Source organism: Crassostrea angulata, chromosome 5 (assembly GCF_025612915.1).
Source record: "Crassostrea angulata isolate pt1a10 chromosome 5, ASM2561291v2, whole genome shotgun sequence".
NCBI classification, from domain to species: Eukaryota; Metazoa; Mollusca; class Bivalvia; order Ostreida; family Ostreidae; genus Magallana; species Magallana angulata.
This window is the reverse complement of record NC_069115.1, coordinates 45,683,993-45,710,511: the sequence shown is the minus strand read 5'-3', so window position 1 is coordinate 45,710,511 and position 26,519 is coordinate 45,683,993. Positions and strand designations below refer to the sequence as shown.

The 26,519-nt window shown below is 33.0% G+C and overlaps 1 protein-coding gene across 1 annotated transcript; it reads left to right on the top strand.

The window, feature by feature from the left end:
* Positions 1-823: 823 nt before the first annotated feature.
* Positions 824-15,490, top strand: LOC128185452 (2'-5'-oligoadenylate synthase 3-like). The gene is made up of 7 exons (XM_052855045.1): positions 824-1,191; positions 2,171-2,354; positions 3,724-3,982; positions 4,162-4,294; positions 13,190-13,337; positions 14,387-14,580; positions 15,306-15,490. Exons 1-7 carry the CDS (start codon positions 1,184-1,186, stop codon positions 15,454-15,456), a joined length of 1,077 nt encoding a protein of 358 aa, XP_052711005.1. The 5' UTR covers positions 824-1,183; the 3' UTR covers positions 15,457-15,490.
* The last annotated feature ends 11,029 nt before the right edge of the window (positions 15,491-26,519 follow it).

Genomic DNA, 26,519 nt, shown 5'->3' with positions numbered 1-26,519 from the left:
AGCCAGAAGCCTGGGTATTGGAATCTATTAACAATTCATAAAACACTATACAGAAATGTAAATTTTTTGGACGTGTACATTTACAAAGTTATGTATGTACATAGAATACAATTCATCTTTCTCTTCTAGTGTTTCAGCGACAACAAAGATCTAGCTTTGTTCATCTAGTAGACATGCGAGAAACATTTTACAAATTCTAAAGTTGTTTTAAATCTGACACGTCGCATTGTATACAACGAATTTTGCCGTGTAAACCGGTCTTTGACCTTCTTTTTTGAAATTCAGATGAAATATAACATATAAAATATGTTAGATAAGTGTGTCAAAAGCAACATTTAAGGCTAAATGAATAGATCACTTTAATTACAGTTGTTTGCCAGTCATGTTTAGAAATAACACTCTGAATTTTACAATATTATACATTGGTAAAGAAATTTGATTATACACAGTTCTCTATTAAACGAGATCTAAAATGTGTATGTATTCTTTTCTAAATACAGTCACTTCAAGTATCTCAAAATATAAAGTTTTAGAAAATTAGCATATTTTTTATATTTTAAAAAATGTAAAGTATCTAAGTTAACAATCTAATAATATTGTTGTAAATAAACTTGCATATACATGTAATCAACTTTACGTGATATAGTGACACATCCAGGCATAAGCAATAACGGTATATCATATTTCAGTAACGCACGAGTGGTTAAAAAAACCATACTAAATCTCAGCGAAGGAAGTAAATCAAAATCTGATTCCGCAAGTGAAATGAGCTGAACATTTTACTTACATTGGAAATAAGCTTAACGGTAAGAAACGTTTTTATTATTTTAAGATCGTTATTTGTTACTATCTTTTTTCCAAAATCAACCTAGTTATTTTTACGGTAAAATTGAACTGAAAGTAAACCTATGCAGAGATATGTATAAAATGTTTGGTAACTTCACTATTAGCAGGTACTTTCGCTTAAACATGAATTCAACATTTTTTAGTAATCTTCTCCAATAGCCAATCCCGAAAAAAATGGCTTTTCAGTAGTCTATCCCCGGGGTTAACTTTCTATATAGTCAGTTTTCCCATATAGCAGGTGTTTTCTCTTCAATTAACTTTTAGATTTCGTCAACAGAAAACCAGCCGGGGTAAAAATAAATAGTTTGAAAATCACCAAGTTACGTGTACACTGTACATGTTAAGGTACGGTATTAATTGCCAATTTATAATTCTAAATCGACAATGTCTTAACTTGGGTTATGTTATAAATGGAACTTAATTTTTTTTCTATATATGTACACAGTATTAAATATTATGCAATCACAAGATTGTATTCATCTGTTCTGAATTTGAAAACGATTTCGGTATTTTATTTTTTTAAAACCCAGCTGACTAACCACGTCGTTTAGCTGTTTGTCTATTTATAAATCGAATCTTGTCAGGGCCTTGTCAATGTTGTGAAAATCATTGAAGTACATGTGTACGTCACACAAACTTTTTAAATCTCATGATGTGCCTCAACTTTATTTTTTTTTTTTAAATTTTGTGTTTTGCTTTCCATGATGTGATTCATAATTAACCATTGTTTGATATTGTTGTAAACAAAGAAATATTCATTGTTTCTCGTTTATTACATGTAAAAACTAGACAAATTAAATATTTGAATTATATCAATGGTTCTTTGGTATTTTTTTCAGAAAGAGAGACAAACTATAAAACAATGCTTGAAAATGAATTGACATTTTTAACGAAATTATTGAAGTTTTCCATTTTTTTATGAATCAATACAGTGGAATAAATTTGGACGAATCTAGGTTTTACTTTTTCTTTGCAATTTCTGCATAATACCTTTGTGTAAGTCGAACAAACCGGTATCAATTACATCTCTAGTTTGCTTTTGAGGGGGATATCTCATAAAATGTATTTAAAATCGAAAAAAACCCGATGTTTTTCAAACTTCCTTTGAATATCCATTGTATAACAAACATTTTACAGGCCATCGATATTAATTTCAAAAGAAGCATTAAAGAGTAATTATTAATAGAAACAAAACTGACTAAATTCAAAATACTGCAAGTTATATATAATTTTACCAACCATGCAAGTCGTGTTTTTTTTCTTCAATTATTTTTATTTTTAATTCGGGTAGATGTTGTAATTTTGCCTACTTTTTTATTTGAAGCCAGAAGATGGCACACATTTCATCCCTGTCCACTATCACATCATCTGAACTTAGCTCTTTCGTCAAAAGCAAAATTGAACCAGACACGGCCTACATCCAACGCTGCAATGCCGTAGTCGATCGTCTCTGTCAATTTATGATAAACAGTTTACCCCCCACATTGAGACCATCAGAAGTTAGAAAGGTAAACATGACACCAATTCATATTTATTAGTTTTGTACAAACTACAATTGTTTCTCTTTCTTGATTTGTAAAATAAATGTTTCAATAACAATCTTCGAATCGTCATTAAAGGTGTACAGTTATTAAGGGTTTTTTTTTCTGTCGACTCTATCGACAAAACAAAGACTTAGTCAAAATCTCTTTAGAAAATCACTTCTCTATTAAATATTTTAAATTATTATACCTTTGCGTATTTTTTCTATGTGAAATTATATCAACTAAACCATCTTTGCAAGGCAAGGGTTTACTATCCACTCTGCTTCTTTTGCAGAGGATCAGAGTTGATCGTACACCCTTGGCTTATAAGAAGATACAAATAAACAAGATAATATCTCCAAAAATGAAAAAGTTTCCGTACAATCTACCAATGGTGAATAGTGATCAAAATTATTCACCAGCGGCATGTGATTTCCCTCGTTTTAATGTTGGAAGACCTTCGGTGTAATCCAAGTTGCTACAGAAACTTCTTTAAAAAAGTCCTTTAACTTTAACAGGTTAACCTTACAAAATTTTTAAGATGAAATTGTTACCATGTCTCTTTGATAAAGTGATCAAACCAACCAATTTTGGATGCCAGTTGATGTGGTAACGATCTTGTCTATTTCATTTAAGGTTAAATCATGTGATCACAATGCCGTAGCCGGTACATCTTTGATTTAACTTAATTCAATTAAACAAAAACAGCGTTAAGAAATTAACTACAACATGAGTTTGGTTTGTAATGAAATCAAATTTTATTAAGCTTAATTGGCTTTTAAATAATCTCTCGTACTAACCGTAATAACATCTTTATTTCTTAGAATCACGACTGAACAAGTCACAAGTCAAAATATATCATAAGTCTGTGCATTGATCATTGTGACGTCATAAATATGTCCCTCTGATTAGTAAAAGTGTTCAAAATCAATGGATGATTTGTTTTTCTGTGTCTGTAGGTTTGCGTAGATTAACTAACAAAGTACTTTTAATTATCATCACACTAGTAAAGATTCATATCGTCCAAAAAACCAGTAGTAATTTATTATAATGTAGGATATAAGGTAGGATAACCGTGCATATAGCAGAATGTGTAGTTACAAATCAGCTTTAAATATCCAAAATATCCTGACTTAATAATGACATTATTTAAATTAAAATCACGTTAATTTATTTTTCGAAAATTCTTTTATAGTGAGTTTTTGAAAGAATTTTGCAATTTAAAAGAAGAAATGTTAAATTTAACCCAATTATTAAAATGCTTTATCTCTTGCAATTGCCAATGAAAATACGAAAGCCTTTTTAAAATGTCAAGACAGTTTTAAAGAATTATTTATAATAAAATATTTTACAGTGTGGGTCTCTCGGAAAAGGAACAGCAGTAATAGGAAAATCAGATGCAGACCTTGTTGTTTTCCTTGCAGAATTCCATAGCATATCAACGCTCCGTTCAGAGATTAAACGTATTTTGGATGAGATGCAGGAATACTTTGTTAAGTTTGGTGGGTGCAAACTGGAAGGAAAAACTTGGCACGCAGTCAAGTTGTTAATTACTTGTAATGACCACACCCATAGCGTGGACATACTACCAAGTGTCGATATCTTAAAACTGAGTATGTATACGCCATGCATGGATGAATAAAAATGACTCTGATTTCCTTTCATTAACTGTAACAATTTCTTTGAAGATACACATGTACATATATTAATTATATGGGTGTATCTGCTTACCATTGGTATTCGAACAGTCTTTTTAATGTTGATGTTTGCTTTTCGATTTCTCTTATTTCAGAGACAACAAAAGATATCTTTAAAGAAATGGAGTCTTTGTCAGATTGCGAGAAAGGATATTACTCTGCAGCTCTCGCTCCACTGCAAGTTGAATTTGTCGCTAGGGCTCCGACAAAAGTCAAGACTCTTTCAAAGTAATATATATATATATATATATATATATATATATATATATATATATATATATATATATATATATATATATATATACTTAAATAAATAAAACAGAATGCGACAGTCCAAATTAAATAAATTGTTTACTGTTAGCGCTTTCAGCCATGTCGGCTCTTCAGACAGTTATACAAAATTAAAAACGTTGTTTGTAACGTTGTCAATGACGTCGTGTTTTTAAAGTTCATTATGACGTCACAATGTACATCAAGGTAGCGATGGCGTGAACTTTATCAACGCCGTTAAGCAATGCATAGACATATAATACAATACATATAAAAATTATATATATGATAAATCTATTTTCGATTAAGTTTCGGGTTAAATATTTTAATAAAATAGTCCTCTTTTGTGGTTCGGGCGATTTCATTTGAATTCCACATTTTGTAAAACGGAAATATTTTAAATGTTCCCTTTCCGCACTTCGCAAAATGTTCCGAACATGGAGTGTTTCTCACTGTTTCGTCCTTTATTTGTTGTTTGTGGACTCTCACTCGGGCGTTGAGCTGGTTAGTCTGGCCAATATAATTTTCTCCACATGTTGGACAAGTCGCACAATATATCAAATTAGACGATTTGCAGTTCATTGGGGCATTAGGTTTTAAAATTTGGCCGCTTTTTAATATTATTCCTTCTCCCTCCTGTATAAGGTCACATGTTCCACATCGGGGGTCGCCGCACTTTTTGATGGAAATAGTATTGCTGGACGAGAACTTTGCTTTGGAGAGAATTTTCCTCAGATTCGGCGCTTGTCGTCTGCTGTTTATGAAAGATGATTGGTTTAACAGTTTTTTCATATTTTCTGATTGTTCTAATATTGGAAAAAAAACGTTTTGCTGCTTTAAAAATATTATGGTTACACGGATTATGTGTAGTTACAAACGGAATTTTCTCATCTTGTTTCTCCTCCTTAAGGCGGGTCCTTCTAAGTTGTGCTAAAGGAATATCCATAGCCCGGTTAATTCCGTCATTAATGAGTTCCACGGGGTAATTCTGTCGTCTAAGGTGTTGTTTTAACTCTTGAAGCCTTTGTAGGCGAAGAGAAGGGTGAGTCACAATAGTACATACACGCCGTGCCATGTTGTATGGAATATTCCTTTTTGTGTGAGACGGATGACATGAATGAAAATCCAAGTATTGATGGGAATCTGTTTCTTTGCTAAATAAATCGGTAATGATATTCTCGCCGTCTTTGATAATAAGAATATCTAAGAATGGGAGTTTCTCACGATGGACGTCTATAGTGAATTTTATCGAGGCCTGCAGTTCATTTAAGATAGAATGAAATTTTATAAGATCCTCTTCCGTTTTGGTCCAAAAGATGAAACAGTCATCAAGGTATCTTTTCCAGTTCTCTTTAATGTATAGCGTAAAATCGGCATCAAAGATATCCGGCAATATACTATAAAGTTTTTCTTCAAGGTACCCCATTACAAATGAGGCATACGTAGGGGCAACTTTTGTGCCCATGGCAGTACCTTTTATCTGTAGGTAATTTTCATCATCAAAGAGGAAAGTGTTATTTTCTAGTACAAGTTTTAGTCCGGCTAAGATGAACTCTTTTGAAAGTCTACTATCTATTTGATCTGGATGCTTGTCCAACCAATATTGAATTGCCTCTAATCCTAAATTATGAGGAATATTAGTATATAGGCTGCTTACATCAAATGTAACAAGGATCGTGTCTCCTGGTACTGTTTGTGGGATGTAGTTCAGAAAATCTATATCATCACGAACGTAACTTGTCACTTTGGTGCATAGCGGTTTCAAAATGATATCCAGCATATTGCTTAACCGTTGTGTGCTAGATGCGGGTCCTGCTATGATAGGCCTCAGTTTTAGATCATTTGGTCTAGGAAGTTTGATATAAGTAGAGTTACATTTTTTGACGTTTTCTTGGATATTTTTACATTTGTGGATTTTAGGCAAACCATAAAAATTACTAGATTTAACCTCATATTTAGTCAGATATTCAATTTCATTATCCGTTAGATTGTCTTGGTACTTTCTGGTAAGTTTTTCTATTTTGAGCATGGTTCGCCGATCTTCATTCTGTTCCAGTTTTGTGTAAAACTGATGATCTTGAAGTTGAGAAAGTGACATTTCTTTGTAATGGTCTCTATCCATTATGACTATAGCCCCTCCTTTATCGGCGTTTTTAATTATAATTGATGGGTCATTTTTCAAGGTTTGCATTGCTTGATATTGTTTGTGGGAAATATTAGACTTAACAGTTTTATCTGTCACGTTGGAGTTCGCAGTGTTGCGAAGACATGAAATATAATCCTCCAGATGTTTATCTCTATTTAACGGTGGTTTGAACCCCTTATTGTTTTTAACAAGAGATATGTCATTGTTATTTTCATTTTGAAAAAACTCTTTTAAACGTAATTTTCGACAAAATTCTTCCGTGTCCGTGACAACATCAACCTTGTCAGACTTTGGTGTTGGTGTGAATTTTAAACCATGCTCTAGAAGTTGTATTTCACCAGTGTTTAAGTCTCTTTGCGAAAGGTTGATGATTTTAGGCTCTGTTGGAATTGTGCAATCAATGTTTTCCCGACTGTTTATTGTTTTTTCCGCTTCGTTTGTGACCGGCGTTGTCCTAAAAAAGAATTCTCCGGATTTTGTCGTGATATTTGTGAAGAGTTTCCCGAATGAGCTCTTTGAATCCAATTCTGTCCCGAGGAAGAATTCCTGGAATTATGATACGGTCCTTTTCTGTAGTTCCTCCTAGGTTTGTTTTGATGTTGTGGTCGTCTTTCCCTAGAAACGAATCTCCATCCATCAGTGTTTTGTTGACTGCTGTGTTTTACTCCGTTTTGGTTATGTCTAGAATATTGATCTGACATACTGTTTGAATCATCACTACGGCGAACATGATGTGGGATTCCTTTTTTAAGTGCCTCTGCATATGACATATGTCTGGAGTCAGTATTCCTTTCGTTTGGCCTGGATGTATAGCGGTTCTCCGTACGTGGGTTTTTGTACCCATTGTTTTGCTGTTTATTTCTCTGATTTTGTTTTCGTGCGTTTTTACTTATTTTTATTGGTTCGTTTCCATAGTTAGATTCATACTGTTCCAACCATGCAGTTTTTGACTCAAGAATCTTTTTTGATTTTTCCTCTTCTCTAGTGACATCATTATTCCACAGTTCAATAAGTTTTTTCCGAATGTTGCCATTGCTTCTTTTGTTCAATTCATCATACATCATTGCATCAGTCTTCTCATACTTGTTCTTGTATTTCGGAACTCTGAGACGTAGTAATATAATTTCCGTCTCAAATCTTTGAAGTGCCAAATTAATTCTAATTTTGGTTTCCTCACTTGGCTCTGCTGTAATTTCTTTTACCCGAAATTTCCTCGGAAAAATAACGTTTTCCTTACTTTTCCAACTCTCATATGTGTCAGCGAGATTTTCACTTTTAATAGCATTCCAATATGCTTGTTTTCTTTCATTCAATAATTTGAACCACAATGCTTTCATTTGACTTCGCTTTTTGAATGCCTCTTTTTCAATATTACATTCATTCCATTCTTGAAATAATTCCTGCACATTTGTATTGGGAATTTCATCCACGTTATTTTTTCTCGATGCAGTGCTTTCAATTTCCATTCTATCTAATAACAACAGTTCTACCTTTTCCCTGTATTCACGGGTTTGTTGTTCCAAAGTTTCAAACATAGTAGTAAAGTTATCGTACTTACTACAGAGAATCGATATTTTTCCGGATATTTCTTCTAAAATCCTTTCGATTCCGTTGTTTTCCGCTACCGATTTGGATCTGGTCTGTGACATCCTGATCATGTACCAGTCAAAGAATATGTAGATAAATAAAGCCTTGGTACAGCAAAAATACTTAAATAAATAAAACAGAATGCGACAGTCCAAATTAAATAAATTGTTTACTGTTAGCGCTTTCAGCCATGTCGGCTCTTCAGACAGTTATACAAAATTAAAAACGTTGTTTGTAACGTTGTCAATGACGTCGTGTTTTTAAAGTTCATTATGACGTCACAATGTACATCAAGGTAGCGATGGCGTGAACTTTATCAACGCCGTTAAGCAATGCATAGACATATAATACAATACATATAAAAATTATATATATGATAAATCTATTTTCGATTAAGTTTCGGGTTAAATATTTTAATAAAATAGTCCTCTTTTGTGGTTCGGGCGATTTCATTTGAATTCCACATTTTGTAAAACGGAAATATTTTAAATGTTCCCTTTCCGCACTTCGCAAAATGTTCCGAACATGGAGTGTTTCTCACTGTTTCGTCCTTTATTTGTTGTTTGTGGACTCTCACTCGGGCGTTGAGCTGGTTAGTCTGGCCAATATAATTTTCTCCACATGTTGGACAAGTCGCACAATATATCAAATTAGACGATTTGCAGTTCATTGGGGCATTAGGTTTTAAAATTTGGCCGCTTTTTAATATTATTCCTTCTCCCTCCTGTATAAGGTCACATGTTCCACATCGGGGGTCGCCGCACTTTTTGATGGAAATAGTATTGCTGGACGAGAACTTTGCTTTGGAGAGAATTTTCCTCAGATTCGGCGCTTGTCGTCTGCTGTTTATGAAAGATGATTGGTTTAACAGTTTTTTCATATTTTCTGATTGTTCTAATATTGGAAAAAAAACGTTTTGCTGCTTTAAAAATATTATGGTTACACGGATTATGTGTAGTTACAAACGGAATTTTCTCATCTTGTTTCTCCTCCTTAAGGCGGGTCCTTCTAAGTTGTGCTAAAGGAATATCCATAGCCCGGTTAATTCCGTCATTAATGAGTTCCACGGGGTAATTCTGTCGTCTAAGGTGTTGTTTTAACTCTTGAAGCCTTTGTAGGCGAAGAGAAGGGTGAGTCACAATAGTACATACACGCCGTGCCATGTTGTATGGAATATTCCTTTTTGTGTGAGACGGATGACATGAATGAAAATCCAAGTATTGATGGGAATCTGTTTCTTTGCTAAATAAATCGGTAATGATATTCTCGCCGTCTTTGATAATAAGAATATCTAAGAATGGGAGTTTCTCACGATGGACGTCTATAGTGAATTTTATCGAGGCCTGCAGTTCATTTAAGATAGAATGAAATTTTATAAGATCCTCTTCCGTTTTGGTCCAAAAGATGAAACAGTCATCAAGGTATCTTTTCCAGTTCTCTTTAATGTATAGCGTAAAATCGGCATCAAAGATATCCGGCAATATACTATAAAGTTTTTCTTCAAGGTACCCCATTACAAATGAGGCATACGTAGGGGCAACTTTTGTGCCCATGGCAGTACCTTTTATCTGTAGGTAATTTTCATCATCAAAGAGGAAAGTGTTATTTTCTAGTACAAGTTTTAGTCCGGCTAAGATGAACTCTTTTGAAAGTCTACTATCTATTTGATCTGGATGCTTGTCCAACCAATATTGAATTGCCTCTAATCCTAAATTATGAGGAATATTAGTATATAGGCTGCTTACATCAAATGTAACAAGGATCGTGTCTCCTGGTACTGTTTGTGGGATGTAGTTCAGAAAATCTATATCATCACGAACGTAACTTGTCACTTTGGTGCATAGCGGTTTCAAAATGATATCCAGCATATTGCTTAACCGTTGTGTGCTAGATGCGGGTCCTGCTATGATAGGCCTCAGTTTTAGATCATTTGGTCTAGGAAGTTTGATATAAGTAGAGTTACATTTTTTGACGTTTTCTTGGATATTTTTACATTTGTGGATTTTAGGCAAACCATAAAAATTACTAGATTTAACCTCATATTTAGTCAGATATTCAATTTCATTATCCGTTAGATTGTCTTGGTACTTTCTGGTAAGTTTTTCTATTTTGAGCATGGTTCGCCGATCTTCATTCTGTTCCAGTTTTGTGTAAAACTGATGATCTTGAAGTTGAGAAAGTGACATTTCTTTGTAATGGTCTCTATCCATTATGACTATAGCCCCTCCTTTATCGGCGTTTTTAATTATAATTGATGGGTCATTTTTCAAGGTTTGCATTGCTTGATATTGTTTGTGGGAAATATTAGACTTAACAGTTTTATCTGTCACGTTGGAGTTCGCAGTGTTGCGAAGACATGAAATATAATCCTCCAGATGTTTATCTCTATTTAACGGTGGTTTGAACCCCTTATTGTTTTTAACAAGAGATATGTCATTGTTATTTTCATTTTGAAAAAACTCTTTTAAACGTAATTTTCGACAAAATTCTTCCGTGTCCGTGACAACATCAACCTTGTCAGACTTTGGTGTTGGTGTGAATTTTAAACCATGCTCTAGAAGTTGTATTTCACCAGTGTTTAAGTCTCTTTGCGAAAGGTTGATGATTTTAGGCTCTGTTGGAATTGTGCAATCAATGTTTTCCCGACTGTTTATTGTTTTTTCCGCTTCGTTTGTGACCGGCGTTGTCCTAAAAAAGAATTCTCCGGATTTTGTCGTGATATTTGTGAAGAGTTTCCCGAATGAGCTCTTTGAATCCAATTCTGTCCCGAGGAAGAATTCCTGGAATTATGATACGGTCCTTTTCTGTAGTTCCTCCTAGGTTTGTTTTGATGTTGTGGTCGTCTTTCCCTAGAAACGAATCTCCATCCATCAGTGTTTTGTTGACTGCTGTGTTTTACTCCGTTTTGGTTATGTCTAGAATATTGATCTGACATACTGTTTGAATCATCACTACGGCGAACATGATGTGGGATTCCTTTTTTAAGTGCCTCTGCATATGACATATGTCTGGAGTCAGTATTCCTTTCGTTTGGCCTGGATGTATAGCGGTTCTCCGTACGTGGGTTTTTGTACCCATTGTTTTGCTGTTTATTTCTCTGATTTTGTTTTCGTGCGTTTTTACTTATTTTTATTGGTTCGTTTCCATAGTTAGATTCATACTGTTCCAACCATGCAGTTTTTGACTCAAGAATCTTTTTTGATTTTTCCTCTTCTCTAGTGACATCATTATTCCACAGTTCAATAAGTTTTTTCCGAATGTTGCCATTGCTTCTTTTGTTCAATTCATCATACATCATTGCATCAGTCTTCTCATACTTGTTCTTGTATTTCGGAACTCTGAGACGTAGTAATATAATTTCCGTCTCAAATCTTTGAAGTGCCAAATTAATTCTAATTTTGGTTTCCTCACTTGGCTCTGCTGTAATTTCTTTTACCCGAAATTTCCTCGGAAAAATAACGTTTTCCTTACTTTTCCAACTCTCATATGTGTCAGCGAGATTTTCACTTTTAATAGCATTCCAATATGCTTGTTTTCTTTCATTCAATAATTTGAACCACAATGCTTTCATTTGACTTCGCTTTTTGAATGCCTCTTTTTCAATATTACATTCATTCCATTCTTGAAATAATTCCTGCACATTTGTATTGGGAATTTCATCCACGTTATTTTTTCTCGATGCAGTGCTTTCAATTTCCATTCTATCTAATAACAACAGTTCTACCTTTTCCCTGTATTCACGGGTTTGTTGTTCCAAAGTTTCAAACATAGTAGTAAAGTTATCGTACTTACTACAGAGAATCGATATTTTTCCGGATATTTCTTCTAAAATCCTTTCGATTCCGTTGTTTTCCGCTACCGATTTGGATCTGGTCTGTGACATCCTGATCATGTACCAGTCAAAGAATATGTAGATAAATAAAGCCTTGGTACAGCAAAAACACTTAAATAAATAAAACAGAATGCGACAGTCCAAATTAAATAAATTGTTTACTGTTAGCGCTTTCAGCCATGTCGGCTCTTCAGACAGTTATACAAAATTAAAAACGTTGTTTGTAACGTTGTCAATGACGTCGTGTTTTTAAAGTTCATTATGACGTCACAATGTACATCAAGGTAGCGATGGCGTGAACTTTATCAACGCCGTTAAGCAATGCATAGACATATAATACAATACATATAAAAATTATATATATGATAAATCTATTTTCGATTAAGTTTCGGGTTAAATATTTTAATAAAATAGTCCTCTTTTGTGGTTCGGGCGATTTCATTTGAATTCCACATTTTGTAAAACGGAAATATTTTAAATGTTCCCTTTCCGCACTTCGCAAAATGTTCCGAACATGGAGTGTTTCTCACTGTTTCGTCCTTTATTTGTTGTTTGTGGACTCTCACTCGGGCGTTGAGCTGGTTAGTCTGGCCAATATAATTTTCTCCACATGTTGGACAAGTCGCACAATATATCAAATTAGACGATTTGCAGTTCATTGGGGCATTAGGTTTTAAAATTTGGCCGCTTTTTAATATTATTCCTTCTCCCTCCTGTATAAGGTCACATGTTCCACATCGGGGGTCGCCGCACTTTTTGATGGAAATAGTATTGCTGGACGAGAACTTTGCTTTGGAGAGAATTTTCCTCAGATTCGGCGCTTGTCGTCTGCTGTTTATGAAAGATGATTGGTTTAACAGTTTTTTCATATTTTCTGATTGTTCTAATATTGGAAAAAAACGTTTTGCTGCTTTAAAAATATTATGGTTACACGGATTATGTGTAGTTACAAACGGAATTTTCTCATCTTGTTTCTCCTCCTTAAGGCGGGTCCTTCTAAGTTGTGCTAAAGGAATATCCATAGCCCGGTTAATTCTATCTTAAATGAACTGCAGGCCTCGATAAAATTCACTATAGACGTCCATCGTGAGAAACTCCCATTCTTAGATATTCTTATTATCAAAGACGGCGAGAATATCATTACCGATTTATTTAGCAAAGAAACAGATTCCCATCAATACTTGGATTTTCATTCATGTCATCCGTCTCACACAAAAAGGAATATTCCATACAACATGGCACGGCGTGTATGTACTATTGTGACTCACCCTTCTCTTCGCCTACAAAGGCTTCAAGAGTTAAAACAACACCTTAGACGACAGAATTACCCCGTGGAACTTATTAATGACGGAATTAACCGGGCTATGGATATTCCTTTAGCACAACTTAGAAGGACCCGCCTTAAGGAGGAGAAACAAGATGAGAAAATTCCGTTTGTAACTACACATAATCCGTGTAACCATAATATTTTTAAAGCAGCAAAACGTTTTTTTCCAATATTAGAACAATCAGAAAATATGAAAAAACTGTTAAACCAATCATCTTTCATAAACAGCAGACGACAAGCGCCGAATCTGAGGAAAATTCTCTCCAAAGCAAAGTTCCCGTCCAGCAATACTATGTCCATCAAAAAGTGCGGCGACCCCCGATGTGGAACATGTGACCTTATACAGGAGGGAGAAGGAATAATATTAAAAAGCGGCCAAATTTTAAAACCTAATGCCCCAATGAACTGCAAATCGTCTAATTTGATATATTGTGCGACTTGTCCAACATGTGGAGAAAATTATATTGGCCAGACTAACCAGCTCAACGCCCGAGTGAGAGTCCACAAACAACAAATAAAGGACGAAACAGTGAGAAACACTCCATGTTCGGAACATTTTGCGAAGTGCGGAAAGGGAACATTTAAAATATTTCCGTTTTACAAAATGTGGAATTCAAATGAAATCGCCCGAACCACAAAAGAGGACTATTTTATTAAAATATTTAACCCGAAACTTAATCGAAAATAGATTTATCATATATATAATTTTTATATGTATTGTATTATATGTCTATGCATTGCTTAACGGCGTTGATAAAGTTCACGCCATCGCTACCTTGATGTACATTGTGACGTCATAATGAACTTTAAAAACACGACGTCATTGACAACGTTACAAACAACGTTTTTAATTTTGTATAACTGTCTGAAGAGCCGACATGGCTGAAAGCGCTAACAGTAAACAATTTATTTAATTTGGACTGTCGCATTCTGTTTTATTTATTTAAGTATTTTTGCTGTACCAAGGCTTTATTTATCTACATATATATATATATATATATATATATATATATATATATATATATATATATATATATATATATATATATATATAATTTTTAACTATATTTTAAGGTATTAAAACAATGACAATATCGATACTCATATTTTATCATTTTCCTTAATAGCCACCATTTTTTATCATTTTTATCATTACAGGAAAATACCAGTGATCAAAGACTACCGTCGTCTTACTCATTGGAATTGATTGTAATTGCAGTTTGGGAAACAGCAGGTAAACCCGAAAATTTTGAATTATGCAAAGGGTTCTACCATGTATTGAGAGCAATCGCTTACTACAGGTGTCTGAAACACGCATGGACTCTGAATTATGATTCTCATTATGTTCAAAGGTAAAGTATTATAGCTATAAGAATGTTAACGTTCTTCAGTTCTTTGAAATTCAATGTTAATTTATTGATAAAACCTCTGTGTTGTACGATCATAATGAGTTCATTAACAAAATTAATGATAAATGTGCACGTCTTTGGCAATGTGCAGTGGCACGAAATGCTGAAAGATATGTTGATTCAGCTGTTTCGTATATTTATAATTTTTTGCGATTAAAAGTAAAAATATGACTATGTAATTTGCTGATTATAGTATTTTTAAACATTGCTTTTGATTCAGATGTTGCTAATTCTTTGTCGAATGGCAATATGTATAACATTTCATTATTAATGAAAAACATTACAAATTTTCAAACGGCTACGATTGGTTAGCATTATTATCATCGTCCATTGAGGCTACATAAAACTTTTAAAAAATTAAAATATACGTATACCCCTTCCACCTTCCATCTGAGGCTCAGTTCATTAAATAATAAATCACTGAGCCAAAATGATGGAAATTGTCGGGGTTTTTTTAAACTTGTAAATTATGCACTTTTAAAGTGGATTGATTGATCATCGTTCTTAACTGAAAGTACAAAATGTAATAATTGTTTAAATTACTTTAAAGTATTCTGTGTCATCGATTGAATTATGGCGATTTATGGCAAAATTATCCAATTCTCATTATACAAGTAACACTATCTTAATGGAACTGAATTTGTGAATTTTATTATCATATATTTCAGAGACCCGTTCTACGTTGTTGACCCAGCTAATCCTTTCAACAATGTATTGACAGCCTGCAATTGTTGGGATATGATAGCAGCCAAAGCGAAATCACTCCTGCAAGCGCGATTATTCGAAGAGTGTGTCGATGGACAATGTGGATGGCAGTAAACAAAATGTTGGCTTACATGAAACTTTATTTTTTTTAATACAATATAGGTGTAGACTGAAAATATTTTCTTCATGGGTTTTACTTACATGAACTACTAAACTTTTAAACACAATTATTAAGTTATAATTAAGGATATATAATCAACAATTTAATTTATTTACAAACTTTAATTTAAATGGCGACTATTGTAACACACTTAGAATCTTTTGTAGTTCTAAATTTGTACATTTAAAGTGAAGCTAACATTTTCCTTCGGTACATAGATTGATAACTATTTTATGAAATATGAAATCCCTTTTCAAAACTATTAAAGTTTGGAATATGAATAAGTGGAAAAAACTTAGTGTAATTTACTTTTCAACATATATTACAATCTCATTTCAAAGTAAATACCAGGTACATGTAGTTCCAGTCATAAAAACACAATTATATTAGTTACAGACGACTATATAGTTTTACGGGATTTACCCTGGATTATGTTTTATATCTTAATACACAACCAATGTTGAAAATCATTGTTTTTGTATCTTCACATTTTGGAGCCGGAAGACAAATCACCCTTTATATTAATGAATCGGTTATTTTTCTTTTTGATCTATCTGCTTTGCTTCTTTTTCTCAAGTTCTTCCACAATTAAATGAATTTCCTATGTTAGTCCATTTTACACAATGAGAGAGCGAACAATAAAACGCACAATCTATACAGACCTTTCTTGTAATAACGAGATAATTAACTCACAATAACGAGATCTTTTCTCCTAATAACAATATAATCATCTCTTAATAACAAGATATTTTCTGGTTATAAAGAGATCTTTTCTGGTAATAACGAGATAAAGTTATTTTTTATGTGTCCCTATTTGTCTTTCGTACATACTGGTCGAAATTTGTCTCCGGCCCAGAAATTTTTTTTTCATTTATTGAATACAAATGTATTGTATACATTCTATTTTTGATTACTGGATTTTCTTATATTTGGAATAAACAATGTATTGTAAATGTTGACTGGATTGCTTTGCTGTCAAGCAGAGACTCAAAGACCAGTTTGTGCAAAAATATATGTATAGTCGGTTGATAGTTTAAATTCTTTTTTAAATATATAAGTCAACTTTTGGATATGTACTTTTAAAATGTATTTTCCCATTAAAATTGTAAAAGGTAGTTGGTAAATTTCGGACGTCAAATGACCGACTTCCTGCAAAAATTAGATGTTTTTTTGTATTCTCTTAATAAAAGAATCTTAACCTTATATGATTATAATCATATAACAGATAAAATATATCAAAGCAAAAAAAAAAAAAATACTTAGAACCTAGATTTTGTAAAAATTCTATGAATGTGAACAAATTATAAACTTAAAAAAACCAAAAACTCAAAACACTCTGTTTATCTATGAATTTTATAATCGGTCATTCCTCGCTAGACATTTGTATACTTATCTCCCTTTTTTAATTTTTAAATAGAACTTCTTACCTCATGTCTTATTGGTAAATATTTATATTTATCATAAGATTGGTTAATTTCTAGCTCTCTGATATCATACAATCTAAAAAAATTAACATTTGATTGATTGATTCCTATTTCTCTGATTGGCTGATATCCAGCACTATTAAATATATTCATCTCAGGTGAGCTAAGGAGGTCAATACCTAATATTATATTTTTTCTACATTTATGTGAGAAAGCAAAGTAGACATAGACAGTAATGTTTTTAAAAGTACATGTAATAAAGTTTAGTGATATTTGAGTACATGCAAAAGCAAAACGTGAGTTTAAAAGGAACTTGTAAGAATTATAAAAATTTACCATTTATATAAGTGAATAATTCCTATAAACTATGTTTTAAAGCCTACTCACTGCTGAAAATTGCTTAGTCTTACAGTTTAGGCCTCCCACTCAATGTTTATTTAAACATGCTTTCTTTTTGTTGTTCATGCAGGTATGAATGTTGCTAGCAATGCGGATAAAACAAAACAATCCGCGTTAGGGTGTTCTGGGGTTTTTTTTTTGCGATGCTATTTACATCAGTAGAATTAGTTGAAACACAAAAGAAAGCAAAATCTAAATACAAAGGTAAAGGTCAGGTAAATAGCAATGACTGTGTGGCCGATTACGTTTGTACAAAAGAATAATCACATAAGCCAGTCCACTATAACAGAAAAAACGGAAACATCAGTGGCCTTCTTGAAATCTAAGCTAAGATAACATTTTTGAAAATATATAGGGATATAAATACGGGATGGTATGTGAAAAAATCTTCCATAAAGCCCTTTTGGCCTTACGGGATTTGATCACGTGATCTACACGTATTTATATCGAGATTTACGTTTAAAACTGAAACCATTATTACTTAATAGTACTATAATCTGGTCCGACAGAACTTTTCACAGTGTCAGATGAAATAGCTGATAGTAATAAAAACGTTACAAGTCTAGGAAACATCCAAAGTGGATGTAAACATTGCTTTATACTAAAAATTAACGGTTTCACTTTCATAGTTTTCAACTTATTATCCACTACTTACTTCCATTAGTATGGCGTCAATGGCTGAAAAAAATATTACGTAAAGTAAATGTTACATTCCATTTTATAGATGTTTTGAATCCAACGATGATGTCACCCATAAGGTGGATAAATGAAACCGAAATTGAACTGAAACCGAAATGTGCCCGAAAGCTATGTGCAACGGACAAGGAAAATAACTCCTAGTAACTTAAACAAAAGGAAGCAAAATCATGTATCAGACCTCGATAGCCATTGATCAATTCACAGGCACGTAGCATCGTTTTTAAAAGTGGGAGGGGGCAGACTCATCCAAAATAAAATCTTGAGAAGCAAAAAAAAAAGGAGGGGGGATGGAAGGATACTTTCGAAAATCCATCTCCGCTAGCCAGAAGTGATGCGGATCAAAAACTCTTGGCTAGCAAACATGTCAAAAAAATCCTTATTTGTGGTGGGAAGGGGGGAGCAACAAGTTTCACTTTAGCCTCAATATTTCACTGCTTATTTCCTGTGTAATGGTGATCGTCACACAGAATAAACCTGTTAACAAGGGTTTTAGAAATATCCTGTCAAATCGGACATTAACATAATTATCACGTCCTGTATTTCTTCAATTCTTGATGTGATAAGGAATGCGTTGGAAAACTATTAATATTCACTCACCAAACATTATTGACAAAAAGATCACGACAATTCTTATCGTCACAGATATAATGCATATATGTTTATTGATTGTATGTATTTTGAGATATTTATATTGTATAAAGAAATGGCATGGTGAGATAAAAACAGTTTGCGACACCTGGAGACACACAAAAAGAAAACCAACATTTGTAATCTGTCGTTTTGAATTAAAGTACAGCGTATGAAGATCGATGCAACCGCAGAAACAAAACTGCACAAAATATTTCCAATCTTAACACTACTAAGATTTTCGTAAGTTTACGCAGTCAAAATTAACCGGATTTAAAAAATGATTTCACGTCACCTCTACAAAGTGTGTGTAATGTAGCTGTTTTGGCCATGGAATGTACATTTGCTGTTTCATATACTTGCATTGATATCTTACTGAATAGTCTAGACACAAGTATGTCTTTTTTTATTTTCACAGTAAAGAACCTATGGCAAAGTCGTTTGAAATATACCGTTCTCCATGAATGATCTTTGACCAAAAAAATTAATGCATTGCTATTTATTGATTTTTTATTAAATAAATTTGATGATACGGCAGTTGCACATCTTCTGAGTAAATTTTACTATAATTAAGTTAAAACATTTGACAGTTTATGAATAATAAGCATTTAAACACTTGGCTAAGACTATATATTCTTTTTGTAAAACAAAGCCCGGAATAATTTTGTAGTAACGTCTTGATAAAAAGAAAAGTATTATAGAATAGGATAACACAGAGACGCCCCTTAAAGGTCGCCAGACAAGGCCTTTTAGCGACTGTATATGTAATGGATATACTAATATGCCGAAAGCAGTTCTGTATCAAATAATATAAAACAATTTCGAGGCCCGTTATAGGGCCGAGAACTGTGTCTGTGATATTTTTGATACATAAGTGTTTGAGGCATATATCGTATTTAAATCACTCCATTGAAAATCATTGTTGATTCCTGAGACAGTCCGATTTTAAAGAATAACAGTATTATTAAGAAGCTCTTTAATAATCGGACTGTCACAAGTGAAAATTTTGACTGCTGGAACAAGGGAATGACATGACAGCAGTGTTTTAATGTTCATTAATTAACTGAAAAAAGGATATCGATTTCTTCAAAAATATTCTTATGAGTTAATTATTCCCTATAAATGCCATAACGTCTATTCATTCACATTTCATTTTTTCTAGTGATATTCATGTCTTTTGAGAATTGTTCCAAGTGATTAGCTATCCGTAAGAGAGAGAGAGAGAGAGAGAGAGAGAGAGAGAGAGAGAGAGAGAGAGAGAGAGAGAGAGAGAGAGAGAGAGAGAATGTGGGTTTACTATTTTGAAGCGAAGATAGGTTAAAATGAACATTTTTATCTAAAACATCAAGCAGTAGCACATAAATAATGTCGTAAAATTGTCTTGAAAAGTCGAATTCATAGCAAGCATGTAGAATTTGTGTTATCATATATATAGATTTGTAATGAACCCGGCCGTAAATCCATTTTTTTCAGAGGGTACGGAAGGGGGGGGGGGGGGGTTGAATGGAAACAAATACCGTTTTAAATCTCTCTGTACTCATCGCTTTTTTTTTTTTAAAGAAAGGGCCCGGCAATATGATTTTTTTTTTATATGCCATACAAGAAAAACTTTAATTAGATTTAATACGCATTAATTGATCAAAGATAATTTTAATCGAGAATTTTATAGGCAAAAGTAAGTCACCGATGTACACACATTTAGGGTGTATTTTTTATTTTATTGGACAAATGATCAACAAAGACATTGCAATTAGGATTAGACTTCTATATAGAGGACATTCTGATAAAGTATTCTAAGCTGTGTATACCAAAAGCCGTCTTCATAGAAACGGACACAATCGATCTTTTAAGAAAGGAGTGTAACTGCATGTAACGGTTCACCGGAAATACATTGACCACGCGACGAATCAACACTGATCAATTAAATAATCAAGTTTTTTGACGGAATAAGTTAAGTTTATCATATATGTAGGCCTACATGTTTACACGTGATGTCGACTGTCTTTCTCCCGCGGTATTCAGGAACACGTATTTGTGTAAAAAAAATCGCTTGCATCTTTCCTTCCGTTTAATGCATTTCACCGTTTGACAAAAAACCCACAACTAGCAATTTATACATGCTATCGCTTATTCTAAAATTATAAAGGTATAGGAATATATATTTACTTACGTATATACAATGTTAACTTTGCCAATTTAATTTTTTCTGTTTGTTAGAAATGTTCATCTATCTCATACTCTACTGCAATTGAATATTACCGTGGTACATAGAAATAATGCTTTTTAAAAATGCAGACTTTACTGGTAAATTCTATTGGCAAAATACTGAAAGAACTCAAGATTCCATGTACAGATTCAGCTGTCGTCGCAAACGTCAAACTATGACGTCATTGATGATGCACGTTGTAAGCATGAATCCACAGTATAAAATTACTAGATAAAACATGGTAAAGTTCAGTTTATATGCAATTCTTCCGCAAATATTTAATAAAATAATGATTTTGTAAATAATCACAAATAATTCTTTATCATTATTAATTAAATTCTGCTATTTCAATAAAAATAATTACCCTAAAATAGAGTGGTCTGTTTTATTTTCTGTTACTAAAATTTTCAAAATTTGTAAAATACACATTGGCCACACTTGAATACCTCTACGAAATTTTGCAGGCAGAAGCATTTATGCAATATCTCTCAGTTTTAAAAGTTTCAAAGAGGTACTCAAGTGTGGCCACATTCAAAATTGGCAAATACTGCAGTAAAATCTACAATTTTCAGCTATTTTTAACGATCATAGTATGTTTGATGATACGCATGTGCTAAACGGTGGGACCGAAGTGAAAAAAATTCATATGCATAGATGCAGAATATTGTGCCCTACATTATAAGTAATTACAATTTGTATTGTTTCAAACTTGAGTTTTGTGAAAATTTTAAGGCACATTTTGATGCTTCGTGGCTCTAGCTCAAATTTAGAAACCTTACGATCATCTTCAACCTAATAAGACACTGGCAATTAAAATGCAGAATTCTGAATCTTGTGTAAGTTCTTAAATTCAAAACATAAATAAACAACATTTAAGCCAAATAAAGCTTCTTATTAAGTTTCATACAGTTTATTAGAGCTAATTAGTTATTTTGATTTAGTAGATATTTGTAGAGAATTTCACCCAAATACAGAAAGATATACTTGGAGAAAACCTAATTCATTAAAGCAAGCAAGGCTAGACTTTTTCCTGATATCAAATTCATTGATAACACAAGTTAAAAAGTGTGTCATCATAAGCTATGGTCAGACCTGTCACCAATTAATATGTTATTATTATAAGAGGCCATCTGGCCTTAACGGTCACCTGAGTAGCATATAACCCATACACAAACTTGTCGAGGAGTCTCATATATGCATTTACATGTAATTAATAAGGGTTTCATTCTGGAGTACAACAATTATAAATTTGTAATGACGACCACCTCCCTGCCTGAAATCTTTCAAAAAGAACTGTGAAACCTATAATTTTGGTGAAAAACTTAAGATCTGGTCTACAAAATCATGAATTTAGTTTTCCTTTCAGGTGTGTAGGAGTAAAGAAGATAATTTTTAACATTATATGCATTAATACCTATACATCCATTTTGGCCCTGCCCTAGAGTCAAAACCCATTTACCTTCAGACAGAATAAACCAGATGACATCGTGTCGTGTCCAACTGGACATTAATACAACACGTCTTCTATTTCATTAATTCTAGATATGATAAACACACATTGGAAAACTGATTAATTAAACCCTCTCCAAAAGTTGTTGTCAGTAAAATCACGACAATTCTTATCATCACAGATGTAGTATAAAATTGGTTATTGATGGTACGTATTCTGAGACATTTCTATTGAATAACGCAGTGGTATAGTGAGATAAAAGCAGTTTGCGACACCTGGAGACACACAAAAACCCGTGTAATCTATCGTTTTGATTTAAAAAAAAAGCTCACGAAGATCGATGCAAGCACAGCAACAAGCACTACGTACTTTATTGACACTACTAAGATGTACGTAACTCGCTGTTTTGTTATGGAATGTACTTTCGATGGTGAATATGTACAGTACTTGCATGAACTTGTATCTTTGTAGCCTGGACACAAGTTTGCTTCCTTCCTTTTTCAATAAAGAGCCTATTGCTAAGTCGTTTAAACGTATGTCCTTTTTTAAACAAAGCCCGGATTAACTCTTGAGGCAGTTTTTGTATATAGTAACGTCTATATAAAAAGAAAAGTTTTCTAGAATAGGATTACACAGCGACGCCCCCATTAGGTCGCCAGGCAAAGCCCTAGTGGGTGAAAGGTGGGCGAGTCCCTAATAAGTTTTACGATCTTAGAAACCTAAAGAGTAAAATGTTAACATCGTCGTTGACCTAATAACTGATTGTGCATAAATGCGTATATCTTAACCTTGCAAAAGTTCTTTTTTAAACTAAAGCAAGCTAATTATTAGGTTTTTATACATGTATAATACGATATTTTATAAAATTTGAAGATGGGGGAATAAGATGGCGCAACTGCCCATTTGGTTTAGTCGTAAAATACGATTTCAAATTAAACCTTTTTTTTCAGTTAAATATATTTGATATGTTATAATACAAGTTTACAAAAGGGTAATTTCTAACTATATTCAGTTTGAAAAATTTCATAAAAAGGTAAGAAAAAAAAAATAAATCCTCAAGTTTTGGTGGTATCGAACCTACAACCAAAAGCCTAACTTCATAAAGTTACTTTAATTCTAGTGCTCTAACCACTGAGCCATTTCATTCACAACAAAGGACGTTGCTTAAATGCTATATGAGGCGTTGGCAACGAATTTGCGGACTTGTATTATTTTCTAAAACGTTCAATTATTGGGCTACAAAGTGGCATTTTTAAAGTATAGTGGGTCATCTCTCCACATTTTTGTTGATTAAAATCGGTGTAAATTCCATTAAACCGCATTTAGACTATGACAAAAATATGGAGCTCAGACCCACTCTATAAAAGAAAAGGCATTGAAGTTTTAAAAATGACACTATTTTGAGGTTTTGACACGCATACGCCAGTTTAATTCAACCTATTGCAGGTAATTAAAATGTTTAAGGGTTACAAACCGATGTCACGTTAAATATACATTTTTTTCAATTATTTTTTTTAAAAAGTATCAGATTTAATGATGTTTTAATTTTGAAGTATCTAATAATTCCTCATATGGGCATTTTACACGCCTTATTCGCCCATCTTCTTGAATATACATTGTAGTTCTAAAACAACTTTGACTTTCCAGTTTAAAACTAACAACTGGAAAAAAGTCAACGCTGTTTTGCATTCATTTGCAATTACGTCCTGGCAATATATCATCTAGGTAGGCTGATAACCTCTTTTTTTAATTTTCTGAGCGGGTTTAACATGTTTTAAGTTACTCTGTAACACAATCATGTTTATTTGAGAACCACGCATTTGAGACATTTTACTGTTCAAAAAGAAAACAATTTGTCATGGTTTCTTTTAAAGCTTTCGTTTCTTTAAACACTTTGTGTAGGAATGTTTATGAGATTGTGCTATATTTACTGTTCTTCCCACGATTTCATGAAAATTAATAAACCGCCAAGGATGTAGAAATACAGTCAAACATGTCTAATAAATATTGAGGAGTACAAAGCATAATGCCATAGTCAAGTCCCATCAGAATATTACACTCGAAGATACCGGTATAACATGTGATATGTTGTGAAAGAACACATTACAACCCTCCTTCATAAAAGAATATTATTTGAAGGAACAATATTTATTTCCTTTTTACCCTGTGGTAAACTGAGAAAGGTACATGTAGTGACTAGTAATGCTAGTTTTAACAAGAACTTAATAGACTTTTGATGAGATGTTACTATCTAGTTTGCTCGTTAAAACAAGCTGTCAGATATTGATGTCCTTTCTTTTGATTCGCTAAAAGTTGATATTCATAAACTGTCAAACTTTTAGAGTTTATTTTCTCAGGAACTGCCTTGCTGTGTAAAAGTAAAATTGATGCAGTTTCAACTGAAATATACAGTCCTGGATGAAGTCGGACATCCATTTTGACTTTCTCACGTACCAAAGACAAAGCTTTTGTGAAAACGGCTCTATTATATTTTGGGCAATTGGAAGGAAAACATACGTATTTAAGTATGTGATAAGCTAGAATTGTTATGGGGTGTTCATTTGCCAACCTTATAAGATGCACTAGATGAAACTTCAATGATCATCCTTTGTTAATTAAGTTAATTTGTTAACTAAGGGTCTGGAAAGGCAACTGAATGGTATGTCATTCAGTAACATTTTAGCTTTCCTTAATTACCTAGTTTTGTCTTGTGATGGCAGTATTATTCATCAACGCCTTTTTGAGCTGCAACTTTGTTTTCTATCATTATTGAGGAGGAGAGGCTGGTTCTGTATTACCTTCCAATACTACTATTCAAAAGACAGCGCGCCTCCTTTTCAGTGCACTGAGGCTCCAGTTTCCAGGTTTCCAAAGCTCCATGAAAACAAAAGAATTTTCAGTAATTTCTTCCCACACAAAAATATAACAGTAGACTTAAGAAGTTGAAATACTACTGGTAATTGTTTCAGTGCTACGTGAATCATTCTGTCGATTATAATCAAAAGCAAACACGTGTTCATGGAACAAGAGGAAGTGTCACGAATTCATTCAAGAAAACTTGCAAACTGAATAAAAAAACAAACTAGACAGAAAAAAAAACCATATACGTCCCACGTCAATGTTTACTTCTACTCACAATCTTTCATATTCTCATTTGCGCAGCGCGGTTTCATTCACAAATTTTATGACTTAAATGTTATTTTAATGAGGATTTTTTTTCCCACCTGCTTTCATGGGAAGACTAAGTACGCATTACCCCCCCCCCCCCCCCCCCCCCATCAATTCACTGCAAGATGTCGGTTCTAATTTTCCTCGGGTGATGCTTTATTTATTAATAAATTGTTTTATTTCGGTCTAACTACAAATATTGATAATATGGCCAGTTATGAATCTTATTGTCATAATGATAGGATATCTGTAAAAATGATAAATAGAAAACAGTGATTATAATAGCGGTTCTATATCAATACGGTGAGAGGTTATCAATAACATTTCGTGTTTAACCGAGTTTTTGTTTTATTAGGTTTTGTTTTCCAGTGCAATCCCACATTTTGATATAATAATGATTGTATATTTTAAACGAGGACTTTAACCAATTACTAATTGCTCTTTGTTGAGTTCTTCGAGTTTCATGCTGTGTAGTAAATGGATTTGAGAACGTTCTCGTTAGATTTTCATTCTGAGCAGAAATTTTTTTTAAATGTAATGTTAAATAGATAGTTAGTACTTCTATGCAATAATAAATTAAGGTATTCGGTATATTTTAGTTATTTTTAATTTAAGATCTAAAGTTATAATCTGCAACTCATTTTACTACACTGAAGTATTTTCTGGGTTATTTTTGATTTGAAAAAAAAAAAACACGTTTTTTTTCTTTTAATTAAGAATCATGATATCATGATTCATGAACTTTGAATCATTTCTCAAGAGCTTGGACTTTGGGTAGTTGTGTCAAACAGCAATGTGACATAGGCATGCATGTCTATTTCATTGCTGGCCACTCAGCCATGGCTCTTTGAAATCAACAAATTTGTCTAGATTTTAAGCTAATACTACATGTAGCGTCACTTTTAAGTTGTTTTGATGCAAGAAAAAGATGGTTAAGTCTTATCAAAAGTCCAATGTCTTGATAAAAGGGTCCTAACAGATTTAGTATGTATACAAGAACAACAGCAAAAACCATTAAATCAACTTGTATTGAGCCAACTGTAC

Excerpts from the sequence above, each read along its gene's own strand:
- LOC128185452 (XM_052855045.1), top strand. Across the intron at positions 4,295-13,189 it reads AAAGTCAAGACTCTTTCAAA|GCTTCAAGAGTTAAAACAAC; the intron begins GTAATATATATA and ends TCGCCTACAAAG. Across the intron at positions 13,338-14,386 it reads AAGATGAGAAAATTCCGTTT|GAAAATACCAGTGATCAAAG; the intron begins GTAACTACACAT and ends TTATCATTACAG.